The 20411-nt window shown below is 45.2% G+C and overlaps 1 protein-coding gene across 1 annotated transcript in view; it reads right to left on the minus strand.

Moving 5' to 3' along the window:
* Nucleotides 1-1731: 1731 nt before the first annotated feature.
* The window catches only part of LOC134454755 (claudin-3-like), a 29731-nt gene continuing 11051 nt past the window's right edge, over nt 1732-20411 (minus strand). The window contains exons 3-4 of the mRNA XM_063205914.1: nt 4842-5048; nt 1732-3279 (exon numbers count right to left, since the gene is read on the minus strand). Of these exons, the coding sequence (XP_063061984.1) occupies nt 2803-3279; nt 4842-5048 (684 nt within the window). The 3' untranslated portion in view covers nt 1732-2802. The remainder of the gene's footprint in view (nt 3280-4841; nt 5049-20411) is intronic.

A 20411-nucleotide genomic window follows, 5' to 3' on the forward strand; every position in this document is an offset into this window, starting at 1 on the left:
AACTGCTCACAGATTCGAAAATATAGTTAAAATGACAGAATCAATGTCAGTGAGTGAGTTCATTGGCCTTTGTTGCTGAAACAACTGTGCCGTTTCACTTATTTTTTCCTTTCTCCGCTACATTTGAATTTGAATTGTCACATTATCTGTAATGCCCCGGATGCGTTCTACATTGGTTTGAATCCTAAGGTCCTCCAAACCCTCGTGTGAGCTCAAAAATTTGAGTGCAAATAAACAAGGGTGTGGCAAGAATCAGGCTACGAAATGTATTCATTAAATTAAATATTTAGAATTTGTCTGCAAGTGTTGAGAAGATTTACCTGAAACTTGTGTAATGGGTGCCAAGTAGCAGAGTTTGGAGGTAGAACGCTAGTAAACTTCCCTCCCAAAGCCTCATACAGATGTGGTAGTGCTGATCAGCCTGGATCTTAAACTCAATGATATTGTACCTTTGACTCTCATGTCAAACTGGATGGTCAGCTACAAGGTCGCGAGTTTCAGCCATGGATGGCAGACTGCGCAGGATGACCTCAGTTACACGAGTAACATTGATGCGCAGGATTAGCTCAGTTACGCTAGCAACATTGATGCCTTTAAAAGATTCCATTATCAAAAATATGTTTCCCTCCACAGCTCAACCTCCTCCATCTATACAGCACCTGACCTCTTGTAGCTCTCTGGGTTTGAGTTGTGTTGTTGACTTCCCTGAGATGTGTTTCTGCAAGACAGACCGCATAGCTGAACTGCATGACTGGACCTTGACTAGCTCAGTTTGGAATCCCCCTTTATGCAGACACATGTATTTTATACAAGAAAATATTAATTGTAACTTTCTGCTTTTTCTAGGTGCACTGTATTTGAAACGATGATCAAGCCAAGCCTAAAGCCTAATGTAACTTGTAGGCCTAATGTTTTGAGGAAAAACCACACACCCCTTTAAGCAGACCAGAACATGTTCACTTTTGGCACCCATCGCAACGCATTATGTTGGCGTATCTCTGTATATGCAATGTCAATAGGCTGTGTAATAATAATGTGCTGTGCCAGGCTGGTCAGGAGTAGAGGAGTGAGTGGAGAGGCCTTTGCTGAATGGTGCATGCTACTTGTGCTACTGAGCAGCAATTAAAAAGTGATTATCTTGGTCAGAAAGCAGTTTAAAGAGGAGTTCTCAATAGGCAAAAGGCCAGCCTTCATTATTAATGATGTTGATGGTTTTATTCCATCGGCGCAATCTCTCTGGGAAGGGTTCTTGGGAGTGTCCTTGGCAGGTATCCTGGGAGGCTCCTTCCCTCTCCCCTCTGCCCTAGAGTGGATGGATGGATATTTTCCCTCTCCCCTCCAACAGATGGATGGTCAACTGTGGCCTGATCAAATTAAATTACATGATCTTGAAAACTGTGATACGAGATTACGGGAATGTGAAAAACAAGATGTGCTGTGTGATGCCTCTCACCTCTGGGACTGGCTAATGGAAGATAAATAGCAGATGCCAGCCTTATCTAATGTAAATAAGACATCAGCCAAGGGGTCTGTGACTGTCTCAAATCTATCTAATCTCCCAGAGTGTTCTTCTTACCCTCTACGCTCTGGCAAACAAGGAGTTCCAAAAGAGTCAATCATTCTCAACAACACTCTAAAACATTCTAGAATCATGCAATGATTAATGACCTGTTTACAGATTCCTATCTTTCACTTCCAAGAAAAAATACAAAGACATTTGAACTGACCAATGGAGTTTATTTTTTGTACAAATGAATTTTTTTCAGCCAAATTTAGAACATGCAGTTTCACACAGGTCAAAGACTACAATACTCACACAGCGTCAGCATGTTTAAATGTGCTACACACACACACACACGGACACATTCTCTCTCTCACACACACACACGCAAGCATGCACACACACACACACACACACACACACACACACACACACACACACACACACACACACACACACACACACACACACACACACACACACACACACACACTCTGCAAAGTGTGTGAAATTCCATGAGATGGGTCAAAGACATTACAACTATGTCGCAACATACACACTCGCAAAAGAGGTCCTAACTCACACTTGCATAAACACTCAAAATGGTTGAACTGCATGGTACACCAGCATACACACTCAAATGGTTGAACTGTACTTTACGACAGCATACACACTCAAAAGGGTCAAACTGACAGCGTCAAAAAGGTCATAGTGTCAGCATAAACCCTCAGAAGGTTTTTACTTTACACAGTGCATTAAAAACTTCAAAGTTATGACATTACGGACGAAATCATAGCAAATACAACAATAAATACATTATCTGCAGCTCCCAAAAGCATTTAAAAAATATACAATGGTATGGCTTGAGATTAAAAAAAAGGAATTGCTTGAAATTAAAGGGTCTGACTTGTCGGTACAAAAACAAACTAAACTACTGACAGTTAAGAGCAGGAGTGATTGACGTGGGTCTATTTGGCAAGAACATATGTACATGATTCTTCAGAGGACAGACATGCTCTGTCCCTCTCCTTCGAGAAGCAGGAGCACACCTAACACAATATCTTCATGGTCTTTTTCTCATTTCCGTAGTCCAAAGTCCTTGACGGTCAGACTTTTTTCTCTTATTTATACTGTGATTCCTCCGCCTTTCGCTCTCTTTCTCTTTCTCCATCCCTCTCCCCTCTCTCTGTATCTCCCTTTCTCCCTCTCTTCTTCCACCGTGATCAAACGTAGTCTCTCTCCCCCTTCTTCTCTCTCTCTTCCTCTTCCCCTCCCTCTCTCACCCCCTCTGTCCTCCATGATCACACATAATCCCGCCGCTCGTGCGTGCTGTGTGCCACAGACCTGGCGGGAGCAGAGTACATCATGCTCCTGGCTGGCGGCAGGTACTTCTTGTCGTGGCCGCCATCTTGGGGAGGGCAGGAGCAGCACAGTATGGCTCCCCCGACCAGCAACATGGCCGCCGCCCCCCAGCCCAGGTACAGCGCCGCGCCCATCTCGCGCTTCTGCTGCTCGTAGATCACCGGGTTGTAGAAATCCGAGATGACGCTGTGGGCTGTCCAGGAGACGGGGATCAGCTGGCAGAGCGCGGCACAGAGGAACGCCACCCCCGCTGCCACCATCACACGGGCCTTGGCCGCCGCCTCCTCGATGCAGTTGGTGCACTTGGCACCCACAATGGACACCAGCAGCGCCAGCAGCCCCAGCACAATGGAGATGACACATAGTGCCCTAGCGGCCTGCAGGTCTTGTGGCAGCGCCAACATGGAGTCATACACCTGAAGATAAAATACAGTATATTATATGAATACAGCAAATACAGTAGGCCTACATTACATTACATACCCAATACATGTACTGTACATTTAATTTAAGAGTAATTAATCTTCCTGTACAGTTAACATATTGAGGGAGGACTGAGATGACACCCAGTCATACACCTAAAGATACAGTACAGTAATATAACAGGTGGTGATTTTGAGCAGCAAAGCCAACATGGGGTCACACAGCTGATGGTTCAACATTCAAGAATTCATCAAAATACAATAAATAAAATGATCCCCACAAATATCTCCATAATCATTTTGTGATCTGATGATTCAAATCATGAAATATTATACCTTGCACAGCATCTGACCCCGTGATTGGTTTAATATAAAATGCCAGAGGGGCTTAAAGTACCACTTCAATCAATTTCAATATGCTGTTGTATTGCTCACGCTACCCTTGACTTGTCAGTACCCGGTGATGCCACATTTTTCGGCTCAGCCTTTTCCGAGATATGAGCTACTCTAATGGGGGCAGCGTCTGTTTACATTTGAATTTTTTTTTATATAGGCCTACTCCAAATATTTTCCCAAAAGGTACTGCTGTTTGCTAGTTGTCTGCTGATGTTGTATAACCTTTTGGATGTTTTTGGGAATAAATAAAAATGTATTTTTTTGAAATGTAAACAAAGCGCTGCCCCCATTACAATGACCAGGATCTCGGAAAAGGCTGAAGAAAAAAAAAACCCTCAGGTACTGGGTAATGTGAGCATTGCAACTGCATGTTGAAATTGACTGAAGTTATTCTTTAAGCCCAAAACCCATAATGCCCATTGGTAAATACCCCCATATTCACATAGCAGTAAAGACATGATATAAACATGAAGTAACGCCAACTTATGCTTAAACCCCACAAGTCCCATAATAACCCCATTTGTAAGTCCATATCCACATATCGATAAAGACGTGACATAAACAAATATCCTTAAAGGTGCACAGTATATTTTTTAGTAGTTTATTTCCAGAATTCATGCTGTCTATTCACAAATATTACCTTTTTTTTTACAAACATTTACGACCACCATAAAATTATTCACTATGAAGTATCCATTATGGCTGTGGAAATAGCACTTTTCATACATGAAAAGGGGGATCTTCTCCATGTCTGCCATTTTGAATTTCCAGAAACAGATAGTGTTTGCTGTTTACACCTCAACAGCATAGAAAACTATCCACATTTAACAATATCCGGTTTGTGTAAACGCAACATGTGGATACAAATAAAACCTCCATTGCAACAGGTGCGTTTTAGCCCCCTAAATGGGATGAAATTGTGAAATGATTTTTTTGCTATACAGATTTTAAAACTCTAATTTTGGCTTTCAGTTTACACGAAAACAATGTGTAAACAGCTTCTAAGTTTTGTTTTCCATAGTTATAATCAAGTAAAGACCACACACTGCATCTTGACAGTGCTCTGGACTACACAGCTCTTTTTTGTTTATATAAGAGAGAGTCATAGATCTTTCAACATATGCATATATCCATAAAAATATATGGTGATAGATCCTCACCTTGCATTGCATCTGTCCTGTGCTCTGGACTACGCAGCTCATCCATATCCCCTCCCAGATGGTCTGGGCCGTGACGATGTTGACTCCAATGAATGCTGAGACGCGCCACATGGGGAGCGCACAGGACACGATGGCCAGAAGCCAACCCAGCGTGCCCAGCGACACCCCCAACACCTCCAGCCCAAATGCAGCCATGATAGGGGGACACTAGGGGGTCCTGGGAAGGGGGCCCGTGTGTGTTAAGAGTGCCTAGGTGTGTGTGTGTGTGTGTGTGTGTATGTGTGTGTGTGTGTGTGCTGTGTGCGCCGCCTCTGGGTGACCCTGAGTGAGTATGTCTGCATCCACAAATTCCTCTTCGAAAAGTCTTTCTTTTTATCTTTGAGTCTGTTGATTAACACTGTATATGCTTCTTCTTTTTTCTTGCTTATCCTCTGTGCGAGTTTGTTTCACTCCTCGTCCCTTTGCTCCTCTGTATCCTTCCGTTCCTCAACTGTCCCGTCTCTGTATGACTCTCTGTCTCACAAACACACACTGACATAAACTTTCTCTGCTCAATCACACACAAGAAGCTTGTGGACACGTCAAAAACAGGAAAGCTCCACAGGTCAAGTGCCATGTCCTTTATACCCCCACCCACCTACACACACACACACACACACACACACACACGCAAACACACACACACACACACACACACACACACACACACACACACACACACACACGCAAACACACACACAGGAGGAGTCACTGAGGGTAGCAGGTCTCAAGGGGATTGGACAGCAGCCTTTGATGGGAGTTTTTCAAACACACACGCACACACATATTTGTGTGTGTGTGTGTGTGTGTGTGCATGTGCGTGAAAGTGTGTGTGTGTGTGAGAGAGAGAGAGAGAGAGAGAGAGAGAGAGAGAGAGAGAGAGAGAGAGAGAGAGAGAGAGTGGGAGTGAATAGATAACTAGAGAGGTTTAACTGGCCGTGGATGCAAGAGTTAAAGAATAACTCCAGTACTGTGTCTGTTTGGGCAAGTGCTGAACAAGGCTGTGTGTGTGTGTGCGTGTGTGTGTGTGTGTGTGTGCGTGCGTTCAGGTGCATGCGTGTGTGTGCATGTGAGTGTGTTTTGGGCCAGTGCGTAACAAGACTTTGGCAGATTACAGCAGAGAGCTCAATACTGCGTGCGTCTCATTGAAGTGGATATGACACGAGTAGTCATCGTTCTCTCTTCACATGGATATAAGTCGTCTCTATTAATAGCCATTACAGTGAATAACTTTATGAAGTCTTGAGAGGCAAATTACAGTATACCCACAGAAGGGATGTTGTGTGACATACTTAAATACGTAAACAAAAGAACAGGAACACATACCAAAACACAGGTTCCAACCAGGATTAACCGAATTAACAACCATAATATAATGTTCTACTTTGATTAGATATGGTGTTTGGATGAAATAGGGCGCGTTTTTCACATTTAGTGTAAATGGAGTTCACCCCTCCCTCCACCAAACGTTTCTAAGTTCAGATGCTCCAGACCCTCTGTATAAGGGTCAAAGACATTTTTTTTATTTGCTCAGACGTCATGTGGCACAACAACATCTAAGGCCCATAAATCAATACGTAATTGGTGGTGCTTCTTAGATAACCTACTAAAAACAAACATACAAAAAAAACATACAATAGTGGTACTGGCTGCTGTTGCGCCGCCTTCCGCCCTGATGTGTGCTACTGCTGCTCACTAACGCATAATTGACATTACTAGGGGATGGTAAAAACAGCCTAATAATGATCTGCTTTGATTAAGTGTGTGAGTGTGTCAGTGGTTGCGAGAGTATGTGTGCGTGAGTCATGTATGTTTGAGGCATGTATGTTAGAGGGGCTGTGTGAGTGGCCCTGCTCTCCAAAGTCACTGATGCGATCAGAGCAGTGAAACTCCCCCCTTAGCATCAGCAAATATCAGCCCCCTGAAACTCTCTCTTATAGCACAAGCAAACACCATTTTGCTGAAAACAATGATGATGAAGACAAGCTCAGTGTGTATGATGAAGAAAACAATCTCCCAGTTTATGTCCCTCATTTGGGTACTGATGAGATAATCCACAGCATCAAAGACAGGACAGGAGGTTACCCACTCCACTACGCTCTGATCAATGCATACAGTATATCACCAAAATCCTCTCTTAGCATCAAACAGCATCCATTGATGATGATGGTTGATGGTGATTATGGTTATCACCAGGTTGATGATGAAAGCACAGCCTCTGTACACTCCTCATTAGGTCCTGATTACATTACATTACTTTACATTACACAGCCTGTCTGTACACTCATCATTACGGCCTGATCAGTTTTAGTAAGAAGCTACCAGTAGCCTAGCACCACCCACCTCTGGACTTTCAAAGACTGAAGTGAAAGCCCACCTGGGAAACTCCAAATCTCATTGTCATTGTGACACAGCACTTCACAGCACACAAGTGTTCATGGCACACTGCACACAACAACATTGCATTTTATGCCTCACCCGTGCAAGGGGGTAGCCCCCAATGGCGCCCCAAGGGAGGAATGCGGCGGGAAGGTACCATGCTCAGGGTACCTCAGTCATGGAGGAGGATGGAGGAGAGCACTGGTTAATTGCTCCCCCCACCAACCTGACGGGTCGGGAGTCGAGCTGGCAACCTTTGGGCTACAAGTCTGACACTCTAACCGCTTACCCATTACTGCTTGGATTATCAAAAAAGTAGGCCTATCTCCACATGTCTGCAAGACTCGGACTAAATAGGAAATAGGGTCCAATGTCAAAAATCCCGGAATGTTTCTTTACAGTAATATCCATAATGGCTAGTACCTGCCCCATATTTGATGCCTGGATATTTATTCAGGTACAGTAATTCAGGGAACATTGACAAATGTTTTTTCTCACATTAGGGTCAATGAAAATAAAGGTTTCTTGTAGATTTGATAAAAATCCCAAACATTATACCGTACCAGTAACCTCCACTCCCAGATCTAGTTAGGTCTCTGATGCCAAAAAATTGTCCTGCTAATTATTAAACAGCTATAAAGGCTCGCAGCCTACGTACCTGATCCAATTAAGCAGGCTGATTCACACTGCAGGGCAAATAGAGAGGGCAGCCACAACGCGGCCGGGCAGGGGTAAATGTTTAAACGCCCATAACAATGCTTACAGGCAGCCCTGAGGCATCTCTCACTTTATGTCCTTGTAAACACACAGAAACGCGTCACACACAAACTCCCTGCCGTGTGTGTGTGTGTGTGTGTACGTGTGTGCGTGTACAAACTATGTGTTGTAGTGTTGGTGGGTTTTTATGCAATGTTCATATGAGTTGAGCAATAAATGTCATGGTCATACACAGTATATTGTAGTACACCTATGACACACACACACACACACACACACACACACTGTGTGTGCCTGCATGGGTGCGTGCACACGGATGGTCATACAGGCTCTATGTATGTCATGGCCATAAGCTCAGGGCCTTATTTAACGTCGTGACAGCTTTAAAAGCCTTACATGCTCGTATGTGTTGAACATGCAGTGTGGACTTTTCCCTTAAACATATCGTGTGAAAAAGCCCAGATGTGGCAGTTCAACAGACGCACAAGAACATATGCACACACGCACACACATACAAAGTTCTGGGAGGGAAAATTATGAGTAACACATTTCTCTGTGTTTCTGTGGATAGGTTTATTTGGGTAACTTTCAAATGCCTGGATGTTTATTCAGTAGGTTAATTAGTAACTATAAAACATTGGCTAATGTCCGTTCTCACAGTAACGTCGATGGAAATAAAGTTGATGAAAACATCCCAAACCCCATTAATCACCCCTCCAAGACCTGCTGAGGTCTCTGATATCAGAGGCATACGCAAACTAGCCTGGCCCATCTGCAATAACCTGTTGATACCAGTGTTGACAAAAAGAAAATCGCTAGTGGCCGGCTGAAAAGTCGCTAGATGACGTCATGACGTTACGTATGACGTCACAGCATCACGCATGGCGCGCTGATCTACAGAAAACGTGCCCACATGCCTTCGTTCACAGTAGAAATGGGCGGTGCCAGCTACTTTTTGGAGATCAGGGGCCTCATGTACAAAGAAGTGCATGGATTTCTTACCAAGGAAGTGCGGATGCGAAAATCTTGAAAGTGACTTACGGACAAAAAAATCTGCGTAACCAGGTTTTGCCGTGGAATCTTGCGCACATGCATGAGCACACGCGGGCCCAAGTCTCCGCCTTGCCTCCTCCCTTAAATATTCTATATGAATATTCTAATTAGTATGAACAGACCCATTCGTGTGCATTCATTGGTCGAAAGAATGGGAAAGGGAATGTGGGAAGGGGGATGCGGGAAATACATTTCATGATGCGAGGTGAAGGCACTGTTTCGGAGGTAGCCAATTTAAAAGCAAAAAGGCTGCGCGCAATAGCCTAACAAAATTACTTTGGCGTATAGGCTATAAAATCAGGCAATGGTAATACTTAATATGAGGACTGCAGAAAAAACTGTCATGTTATACTGCTGTACAATGCAGGTTTCCCCCCAATTGATATTTACAATGCATTACATCAAAACACATTGCGATGAGGCAGTCGCCAAAGCTGCCGAGAATGTTTAGGCTATGTCGGGTATAAATATGAAAGATGACGCATGCACACATAAACCACATGTATGAATAACCTACAGCCAATACTGAGTTAGAAATTCACCTGTGAATTGATGGACTGATTTTACAGTAGACTTATTAAAAGAGAAAGACGAGCACTGCGGTGAGGACGTTCCCAACAAATGCGAGAAGACACATTGAAGATGTCGCAGTGCTGCCTGAGGTGGTTTTCTTCTTCTTCTTCTTTTTTTAATCACGCGCGTCAACATTCAAATCCACGTTTAACTGGCTGCATTTTTGCAATATTTCCGACCGCGTAGGCTACAGCACATGCAGTTGCGCTGCATGCCTCTGTGTGCCGCCAAAACACGAAATGAACCAGTTACAGCAACTTCCGCGCTTAAGGCAACCCTAAAATTCGCGTGGAGATCCGCAGTTTTCCACGTCTAGACTATTTTAGTACATCTGAACGTGGCCGTGGAAAACAACTTAAGTTGTTTTTATGTCCGTAATTGAGCTTCGTACATGAGGCCCCAGAGCTAATCTGCAACCCTGCTCAACCGTGGGACACGCTTTTGACGGCAGCGCACAGTCACAATTAGGGAGAGGTTGAGAGGAGGTGACGGTACTCGTCTGCTCTAGTTCACCACTCAGAACGGCCATGGGCAGCCAAACAGGAACATACCGGTAACGCTGTGAGAGCATGAAATACCTACAAATGGGTGGAGTCAAAGGAATGTTCTGGCTTGAAATGAAAATTTTACCATCAAATGGGGATGCCACATAATGTGTCTGGTGATGAGTCATTCTGAGAAGTACCCAGAGTTTCCTTATTTTGAGCTTTTAAGCGAAAAACGTTGCCAATGTTAACCACTGGGGCCAATGTGAGAGATCTAATTGACGTCTATGGCTTTGGCAATATAGGACAGTTTGACAGATATGTCTGACAGAACGTCCTACGTAGGAAAAATTACAATATAGGAATATCTGACAGAACACCGGGCGTAGACTACTAAGAAAACAAGCATAGCCTATTAAGAAGTAAGATCTTGCTGACAGGTAAGTGAACAAAGTTGCCTATACAGTATTTAACATTAACTTTTGTATTGTGATTTAGCCTAGTAATTAAATCAGCCTATTTGTTGTATCGTTCAAAAAACATATTAGCCCCGTTTATACCGCGGGCCATTGGCCCAGGAACTTAGGCCCAGGAACTGAAAGCCAGGAACTGAAGCTCAGGGCTAGGGAGTTCCAGGTCCGTTTATACTGCAGGCCAACTGAAAATTCTAAATGGAATGGTAGCCGTGGAAACCCATTCAAAAATGACCTGTAAGCACCAGGGCTAACTGGTGGCCCTGGCAGTTGAGGAGGGTCTGTTACCTGGACAACAGTTCTTGGTTTGGCCCATTTCTGGCCAAGCCCAGGCGGTATAAACTGGTACAGGGGCTGGGTTTAAGTTCTTGGGCCAATGGCCCACAGCAACTGAGCTATTGTGTCCATTTCAGCAACCAAATTGTATTCTCTCTATTTCAGTGTGTTGAAAGTTGGTAGGGTAGAAGTGACGTTTCGCAAATGGGGTGTAATCCTCGGGGTTTGGCAGGTCGGCTGTGAAATCAAATAAGCTCTCATAGCATGTAGAGATGATATAAAACCCGGAGGATCCGGTTGGAGAGCCGGGTAAAGACCTCATCCGAACAGACCGGATGGCTGTCGTGCATTGATCCGCCAAAGGCGGGTCAGACGGCATTTCATTAATAGGCTATGTCAACAAAATGGCAGTTACAGCGCGATACATTGTGAAACCGGAATATATCCTCTTTAGTTGACTACAACAGCCATTCTCTAATCTCCCTAGTATGCTGTTCAGTCACGAAAACTCATGAGTAAAACTGAACCAACTCCCGCCTCGTCATTCATCGAGCCTGTTTGATCCGTCCAGCCTGTTGTGGCCAATTGAGTCGCGGATCCCCGCTCCCTATGTGTGTGCTTCTGACTCTGTTGAGCTCTAGCCTACATTTCTAAATGTTAACAGTGCTCTGCCAACGCTTTAACATCTCACTCTGTAGGCTACTCTTAGTGAAATTATAGTCTACAGACGTGACTATCACTCACTGCGTTACAGCGTAGGCTACAGTCTTTAAAGCCACTGCTGTCACTCCCCTCGTCCGAGTCACTCAGCAGCGGCGCCCTCTGCGACTCTGTGAGACGAATCCTGACTGAGTTGTTGGTAGCAGCGAATCCCCTACGGATCGGATCAACGCTTAAGTTTCGTTTTTGCCACGAGTGTGCGAGTCGCAAGGTAACTCGGCAGCGGAAGCGAGTGGTCATCTGCTGCTCGCCTCCTGACTATCCCTGCTCAACTAGACTTCTGCTCCCAAATATTTGACTTTTAGTCTTCTTAAATACAAACACACACATTATTTATTGCAAAATCAGGAACATGCCGTTTCACTGCTGCCAAAGGCTGTTCGAGTTGTGGTCGCATGTTTAGTGAGGAGAGGTGGGTCGGATCGCAGCATGAGTTTAGGAACTGTGACATTCATAAAGTGAGTTTTGTTGATCAAACTGTCTTACTCTTTGATTTATCAACATGAATTGATAAATGGAACAACAAAGGCATAGCTATTTAACGGCAGAAACGTTTTAAAAAATACATTATTATTATTTATTTTTATTTAGGCCTATTTTAAATAAGTGATCCGTGTGATCCGAGTGATCCGTCTAATCCGGATACTCTCCTTGGAATGATCCAATCAATCCGGACGCCTCAAAGATTCGAGTTAAGCACCTCTAATAGCATGCAGCTTGTGGCTCTGGACTGCGGGCCCACTTAAGCATTGGGTCACTTAAGTGCGGCTCTGACATGGCGGTGAAACCCAGGCTAATACGGCCAAGCCAGGTCTGTGGGGTAGTGGGCCCAAGGAGGCCAGGCCAACTGGGCCACATGGTTGCTCGCATTCATTTGGGTGACGTGAAAGTTTTATGTAGCTCAGTTTACCAGACTTATGGGGTATGGGGCATTTCATTATCCAAACTACCGTCCTCCTTCCGCCCGCCCATTGGCACTTGTGCCCAATACAAGCTTGTGCACGGAGGTGGTCCCTAACTAAGAAATTTCACAGATGATAACTGGCTGAAGCGAATTTGCACTTCCTTGATCCCCTGACGACACTACCATGAGAGCGAGATTCTACCATTGATTGTGGTTGCTACAAACATGACAGGACAAGCCTGCTTCACTTGACAAAGCAAGAGTACACGTGACTGCAACCAGTAAGTGTATTTTGCTACATTTGTTACTAATTGTGTTCTGTAAAAGAAATTGTCTATTTGTGTGTATGTGTGTCATGCTGTAGTGAAATTAGTAATGTCAGCTGTAGTATTGTGAAGAGATCAGGTGACCAATTATCAGGGCCACACTCACAGAAACTAGGCTTTGTTTTCGTAATTGCTGTGGCCAGTGCTCATTGAGTGGCACCTGCGCCCTTATTAGGAAAGTAAGTGCGCTTCCAGTGGCAGCTGGGTAGCGGCAGCCCTCCTCGTGCTAAGACCGACGAGTGACAAGACAAGCAACTCTACCTGTGCAACTCTAAGACCGACGAGTGACAAGACAAGCAACTCTACCTGTGCAACTCTAAGACCGACGAGTGACAAGACAAGCAACTCTACCTGTGCAACTCTAAGACCGACGAGTGACAAGACAAGCAACTCTACCTGTGCAACTCTAAGACCGACGAGTGACAAGACAAGCAACTCTACCTGTGCAACTCTAAGACCGACGATTGACAAGACAAGCAACTCTACCTGTGCAACTCTAACACCGACGAGTGACAAGACAAGCAACTCTACCTGTGCAACTCTAAGACCGACGAGTGACAAGACAAGCAACTCTACCTGTGCAACTCTAAGACCGACGAGTGACAAGACAAGCAACTCTACCTGTGCAACTCCACCGAAGCAACAACACGTAAGGCACATTTTTATCTCACTGCTGACCTACATTGACAATGTGTTTCCAGAGAATTCCAGTAATCTGCAGAAGGCGCAGGCCTTTCAAACCGTCCAACCAACGCAGAAACCTGGCCAACCTTCAGCCACTACAACCAAACACAACTTCAATCACCTCCTTCACTGTTGGTCTCTGGAACTGCCAGTCAGCTGTCAACAAAGCAGACTTTATCTCTGCTTATGCTAGTAGTCTCTCTGTTGACCTGTTGGCACTAACATAAACCTGGTTGAAGCCTGAAAACACAGCCACTCCAGCAGCACTCTCAGCTAACTACTCATTTTCACACACCAGTCGGCTAAAGAAAAGAGGAGGCGGAACAGGGATCCTTATCAACAAGCATTGGTGCTATGCCCCCCTGCTGCCTGCCAACAACTACAGCTGCCTGGAATACCATGCAATCAAAGTCACAGCCCCAATCAAGGTGTCTGTACTTGTGATCTACCGTCCCCCAGGAACACTGGGCGACTTTATTGACGAATTGGATACGCTGATCTCCTCCATCACGGACCTAGGCGGCCCCCTACTTGTCCTCGGCGACTTCAACATACATCTAGAGAAGCCGTACGCCACAGACTTCAAGGCCCCGATGAACTCATTTGACATTCAACTAGCCAGCTGCCCCCCGACACACAAGAGTGGTAACCAGCTCCACCTGATCATGACTAAGGACTGCCAAGCAAACAACATCAAGGTAACACCAATGCATGTTTCAGACCACTTTTTCCTCCATTTCACCACCTCCCTACCCGACCCTACACCCACCCCCCCTCCCTTGGTCACATATAGGCGGAATCTACGCAACCTGTCACGCACTAGCTTTGCATCAGTGGTGGCAGATGCCTTGCCCTCAGCAAGCGTGCTCTCCTCACTCGATGTTGACACTGCTACAGATTCGCTCAGCTCCACACTGACCTCCTGCCTCGACAACCTGTGCCCACTAGTCACTAAACCTGCAAGACCTTCACAACCACGACCATGGCTGACAGAGACCATCCGAGCTCTACGTACCACCCTCAGAGTGGCAGAAAGGAAATGGCGCAAAACCCGCAACCCATCTGACCTCGAAAAACTTAGATCTCTACTAGCCTCCTTCTCCGCCTCTGTAACAGCTGCCAAGACGACCTACTACAACGACAAGATCAGCAACACTACAGACCCACGTAAGTTGTTTTCTACATTCAAGTCACTGCTCAACCCTCCCCCCCCTCCTGCGCCCACAGACCCGAACCGGGACAACTTTGCCACCTTCTTCACGGAAAAGACGGCAAATATTAGCAAGCAATTCTGTGAGCCGCCCTCCCGCCCAGAAGACACCCCCCTGGAAAACACGGCGACTCCTGCAACACTTCATGAATTCACTCTTCTCTCTGAAGAAGACGTTTCCAAACTCATCACAAGAAGCCGTCCTACTACCTGCCTACTAGACCCAGTGCCCACGAACCTTCTTCAAGACATTGCCCAAACAGTGGTCCCAGCAATCACATCCATCATGAACTCCTCACTCTCCTCCGGCACTGTCCCCTCCGCCTTCAAACAAGCAAGGGTGACACCACTGCTGAAGAAGCCTACACTGAACCCTGCTCATGTCGAAAACTACAGACCTGTCTCACTGCTTCCCTTCCTATCCAAGACGCTAGAAAGGGCAGTTGCAAAGCAGGTCACCAACTTCCTAAACCAGAACGGATTACTGGACCCAAAACAATCTGGTTTCAGAAGTGGACATTCAACTGAAACTGCGTTACTCTCAGTGACTGAAGCTCTAAGGACTGCAAGAACGGAAGGATTATCTTCGGTCCTCATACTACTAGACCTGTCTGCAGCCTTTGACACAGTCAACCACAAGATCCTCCTGAGGATACTCACAGCCATGGGAATCACAGGCGTTGTCCACTCATGGTTCAACTCCTACCTCTCTGGACGCACCTTCAGTGTGTCATGGCAAGGGAAGCTGTCTACGACTCACACCCTCTCCACAGGCGTACCCCAAGGATCAGTGCTGGGACCACTTCTGTTTTCAATATACACCTCCTCCCTGGGACGTGTCATTCAAACACATGGGTTCTCCTACCACTGCTATGCTGATGACACCCAGATGTACCTGTCGTTCCGTCCAGAGGACACCACGGTTTCGGAACGTATCTCTGCCTGCCTCACCGATTTGTCAACATGGATGAAGGACCACCACCTACAGCTGAACCTGGCCAAGACAGAGCTCCTGGTGATCCCAGCTTAAGACTCGCTCAGTCACAACATCAACCTCAAGATAGGCTCCACCATCGTGACCCCAAACAAAGTCGCCAAAAACCTTGGCGTCATGATTGATGATGAGCTGTCATGCTCCAACTACATCAACTCGGTCACCCGGACCTGTCGACTCCAGATGTCCAACGTACGAAATATCAGACCTGTGCTGACACAATATTCTACACAACGACTGGTCCAGGCCACGGTCCTGTCCCGCATTGACTACTGCAACTCACTCATGACAGGTCTACCTGCTTGTGCGCTAAAGCCTCTGCAGATGATCCAGAATGTGGCAGCACGGTTGATATTCAATCAACCCAAAAGGACCCATGTTACTCCTCTATTTATTGAGTTGCACTGGTTACCGATCGCCGCCCGGATCAAGCACAAGGCATTGACCCTTGCCTTCAAAACCATCACAGGAACGGCCCCAGCTTATCTGAAGGACCTACTAACGCCTTATGTTACTGGAAGAGAACTGCGCTCATCCAGCACAAGTCGCCTGGCTCTGCCATCCAGTCGCTCTAGGTACTCCCAGTCAAGATTGTTCTCCGTTGTGGTACCCAAGTGGTGGAACAGTCTCCCAGAGGCAGCAAGACTAAGCACATCTCTTGCAGCCTTCAAGAAACAACTAAAGACATTCCTCTTTCGAGAGAATCTACTAGACTAATGCTTGAACTGGCCTTGCCCCAGGGCAGACTCCTGACATGATGTTTAGTTTAGTTTAGTTTAGTTTGTGTGTGTGTGTTTGTGTGTGTGTGTACTCGTTATTTACTCTTTATAATAAAAATAAAAAAACTAACCCTCTTTGCAACTGCACTTGTTGTTCTGTATATCTCCTGTGCACTTTGTATTTGCTTGTGATGTTGGCTTGATTATGTCCTCTTTTGAAAGTCGCTTTGGTTATAAAGCGTCTACCAAATGCAATGTAATGTAATGTAATGTAATGATTGATATTTTTATGGGCTTTTTGTGCCTTTATTTATGACAGGACAGAGATTGACAGGAGATCAGTGGGACACAGAGATGGTAGGGTTGGGACATGACCCAGGGTCCCCAAGGGCATGCAAGCCCAAGTGCCCCCTCCCCCCTTACAAAAATGATTGTGTTGTGTATACCTTAGGAGTGGGCGGTATGGACGGTATACTATCGTAAAAGGTATTTTTTCCACCAAGGTATGGATTTTGGCCATACCGTTCTACCGTGATATAGCGCATTGCATCCTGCAGATGGCAGTATAGACAACGTTTTGAACATCCACCCGACTGACTGCCTCAAGTTGTAGCAATGTGGTTGTAGAGAACCAGCACAATCATTTCCTTTGAATAAGCTTCAAGTGTAAAATGTATGGTTAGTGTAGTGAACTATTGTTTGAAATGGTATGTGATGGCAACACATTTCGATTCTGGACTCCACAATTTACTGGGCACGAAATGCAAGCTAACTAGCTAACAGCCCAAGTCATTCATGTCTATGCTGGTGTCTGTGCTTAATGTGCTAACATTGGTTGCCTTACATTTAACAAATTGCGCCAGTCGTAACAGCTGTATGTTACTCTTTCCAGTTGAGATAATATCATTCATGATATCTGACTGGGTGTTAGTAACTAAAATGACTGTTCACTGTTTAAAATGTGGCATTAGCGATTTCGCTAACGTTAGCACGCTAACCGCTGGTGCAGTGAAAGCTGCCATTGCCATTCAAATGCATTAGTTCTGCAATGCATTGCTAACTGCCTCATGTGAAAGTTCGTTTTTCTTAACTTAAACAATGACAGCTTAAACCATTATGCTTGGCATAATCACAAATGCAAGCACACATTTCAAAATTACCATAAACAACTCCAGAAATAGAAAAAAAGGTGCAAAGAACGACGTAGTATACAATCCACGTTCAGTTGTATTTACTCTCAATGTGTTCAGTTTGACACCCCTCCCTTTTCCCCCTCTCTCTACCGTAGCTTAACCCCTTCGACACTTGGTGAAATTGACAGTGTTCTATTGGGTAGCATTGCATTGCATTGCAAAATGCATTTTACATAGGCTAGTTTTTGCTTGTTTTTAAAAAATGTAATGGCAAGAATTCACACATATATGAAAGGACATTGTGTCATTTCCAAAAATCAAATGCAAAGGTTAAAAAAAAATGTGTTTTTGTCATTTTGCAACGCTTCAATTTTAAACAAATGTACAATACCGTGATATATACCGTGATATATACCGTGACTAAAATTATACCGAGGTATACATTTTTGGCCATATCGCCCACCCCTAGTATACCTACAGTTTGGTGGATTCTGCATTTAAAAAAAAAAAAAAAAAAACACTTTTGGGCTTTCAGTCATGGCTGATGGGTAGTAATCTCAGTATAGCATCTCATGCATGGGCATGTGACATTCATTTTGTCATTTCAACATCTCAAATCTGAGGGAGTCAGTCAGATGGGATTTGCCATTCCTTGCTCTAAAATTGATTAGAATGCAGGAAATTGCATCTAAAATCTAACATTTTAAACAACAGCAACTCTTCCGAAAATGTGTTCCCGCGCCTCTGTGCACACACTATCTATACAGTTCTTTCCATTCTATAGCATGGGGGGACTGGTGTGTCGTACATGTCTAATTACCTGGTAGCTGTGTGCACTGTAGTTGTCTTAACATGTCCAGCAGGGTCGAGATGCAGTTCGGGTGGGGTTGGGGGGCCAAGACAATGTCTGATGTCTAATTCTAATCTAATTTCTTATTCTGCCCCTGATGGCCTGTCAATAGAATTTGTGTGTGTGTGTCTGTTTGTGTGCATATGTGTGTGCAACAGGTGTATGTTTGGAGGGGGGCGGTGGTGTCTTTCAGATGACTTCATCTCAGGCCCGGCCACAGCTGTCAGCTGACCTTATATACACTGATGGGGTGGAAAATAAGAAACAATTAGCTCTGTGGGAAGAATAAAGAAAACGATGGAAATGTAAAGAAAAGGAAGATGAGATGTCGTGAGATTGGATTCCCTTATACGATTGCCTGATGTGCAAATTGGGAATCTCACAGCTCTGTAACCGCAGAGATACACCAGCGGCGACGCGATTCAAGCGACAGAGTGTAGCAGCAAGCGATACGAGAGATTGAGGAGACTAGAGTATGTCCGTACAGGCAGAAGGCAAAGCATTCAAGCATTCCCATTGGCTGTGGTCACTGACCTCTATACAGTCATTGGCTGTCGCGGCTTGTCGCCGAACCGCGTCATAGAAAGTTGAAAAGATTTCAACTTCAAATTGTCGCGCTCGTCGCGCAAATCGCTCTAGTCTCCAGAATCGCTTTTGTCTCTCGACTCAATACAAAGTCAATTACTTCCGTCGCTCGACTCGCTCAGATCGCCGCTGGTGTATTCCTGCGGTTAGACACAACAGTATTTGCTTGTGCCTCTACACAGGGCCGCTGACAGCTTTGGTTGGGCCCAGGACAAAGTCATCTGAAAGGTCTCCCCCACCCAATACACACGATGCAATGACAATCCAATTCTGGGCCCCCTCTCTCCCTGGGCCCAGGAGAATAGACCCCTTTGTTGATCCCCCCCGTCGGCTTCCCTGGCTCTACATAACAGATAGGCTAGAGACTGCTTGGCCTGGCCTACCGTTCCATAACCATCATTTCAAATGGAGGAAAAGAAAACACACTACCATGTCACTATAATGTTATTTAGCTTACGGCCACTAATTGCCTAATATTGATGTAGGGAGGACAATGGAGGGAGGAAGAGAATTGACAATACAAGGGGAAATCTTTTACGTGTAAATAGGATTTGTTTGTCAATATGCAAAGGCTGGCTTGCATTCTGGTCACACATTTGTTTGTGTATTTACATAAGCATGAGCGGGGTTGAAATGGTTTACTGGTCTTGCCATGCTGGCAATGTGTGTGTGTGTGTGTGCGTGCGCGTGTGTGTGCGTGTGCGTGTGCTCATGCACTTGTGCGTGTGTGTATTCTACGGGTTCAGGGTTCTTAAGGTGGGCTTCCTTTTCACTATCTGAGGCAGATATCCCAACCAAAGAGTAAAGTTTACATAGGCCCTAGTGGAGCTGTGCTCTGTGTGTGTGTGTGTGTGTGTGTGTGTGTGTGTGTGTGTGTGTGTGTGTGTGTGTGTGTGTGTGTGTGTGTGTGTGTGTGTGTGTGTGTGTGTGTGTGTGTGTGTGTGTGTGAGTGTGAGTGCGAGTGCGAGTGCTATCAGCCTCTAAGGCTCAGGGCTTCTGCTTACAGGAGTGAAACACTCTCTTCCTAACACATACTCCTCCTCCATTCAGCTATTTCACTCTTTCATGCTTTTCTTCATGCATTCTTTCATGTTTTCCCTCTCTCTTCCACTCCTTCATGCGTTCCTTCTCTTCCCAACTCTTTGATGTATGTAAGGGCCAGTTCTAGTCAGTTTGGGGCCCTATAGAGCAATCCCTTTTGTTTTACATTTAGAAATTGACATCTATAAAAATAGTGTCATACATTTGATTGAGCACTGCTGATCTAGCACCTGCACATACAACGCAACATTTTACTGTTTTATTTCAGGTGGTGTTCTGATTCTGTGGGATTTTCGGGAGCCCCTAAGACATTTGGCACCCAAGGCCAGCGCCTTGTCTGTCTATACCTAGCACCGGCCACGTATGTATCCCCAGAAGTATGCATCATGCTCTACTGGAGCACAGATGG

The sequence above is a fragment of the Engraulis encrasicolus genome, chromosome 8 (genome assembly GCF_034702125.1).
Source record: "Engraulis encrasicolus isolate BLACKSEA-1 chromosome 8, IST_EnEncr_1.0, whole genome shotgun sequence".
Lineage (NCBI taxonomy): Eukaryota > Metazoa > Chordata > Actinopteri > Clupeiformes > Engraulidae > Engraulis > Engraulis encrasicolus.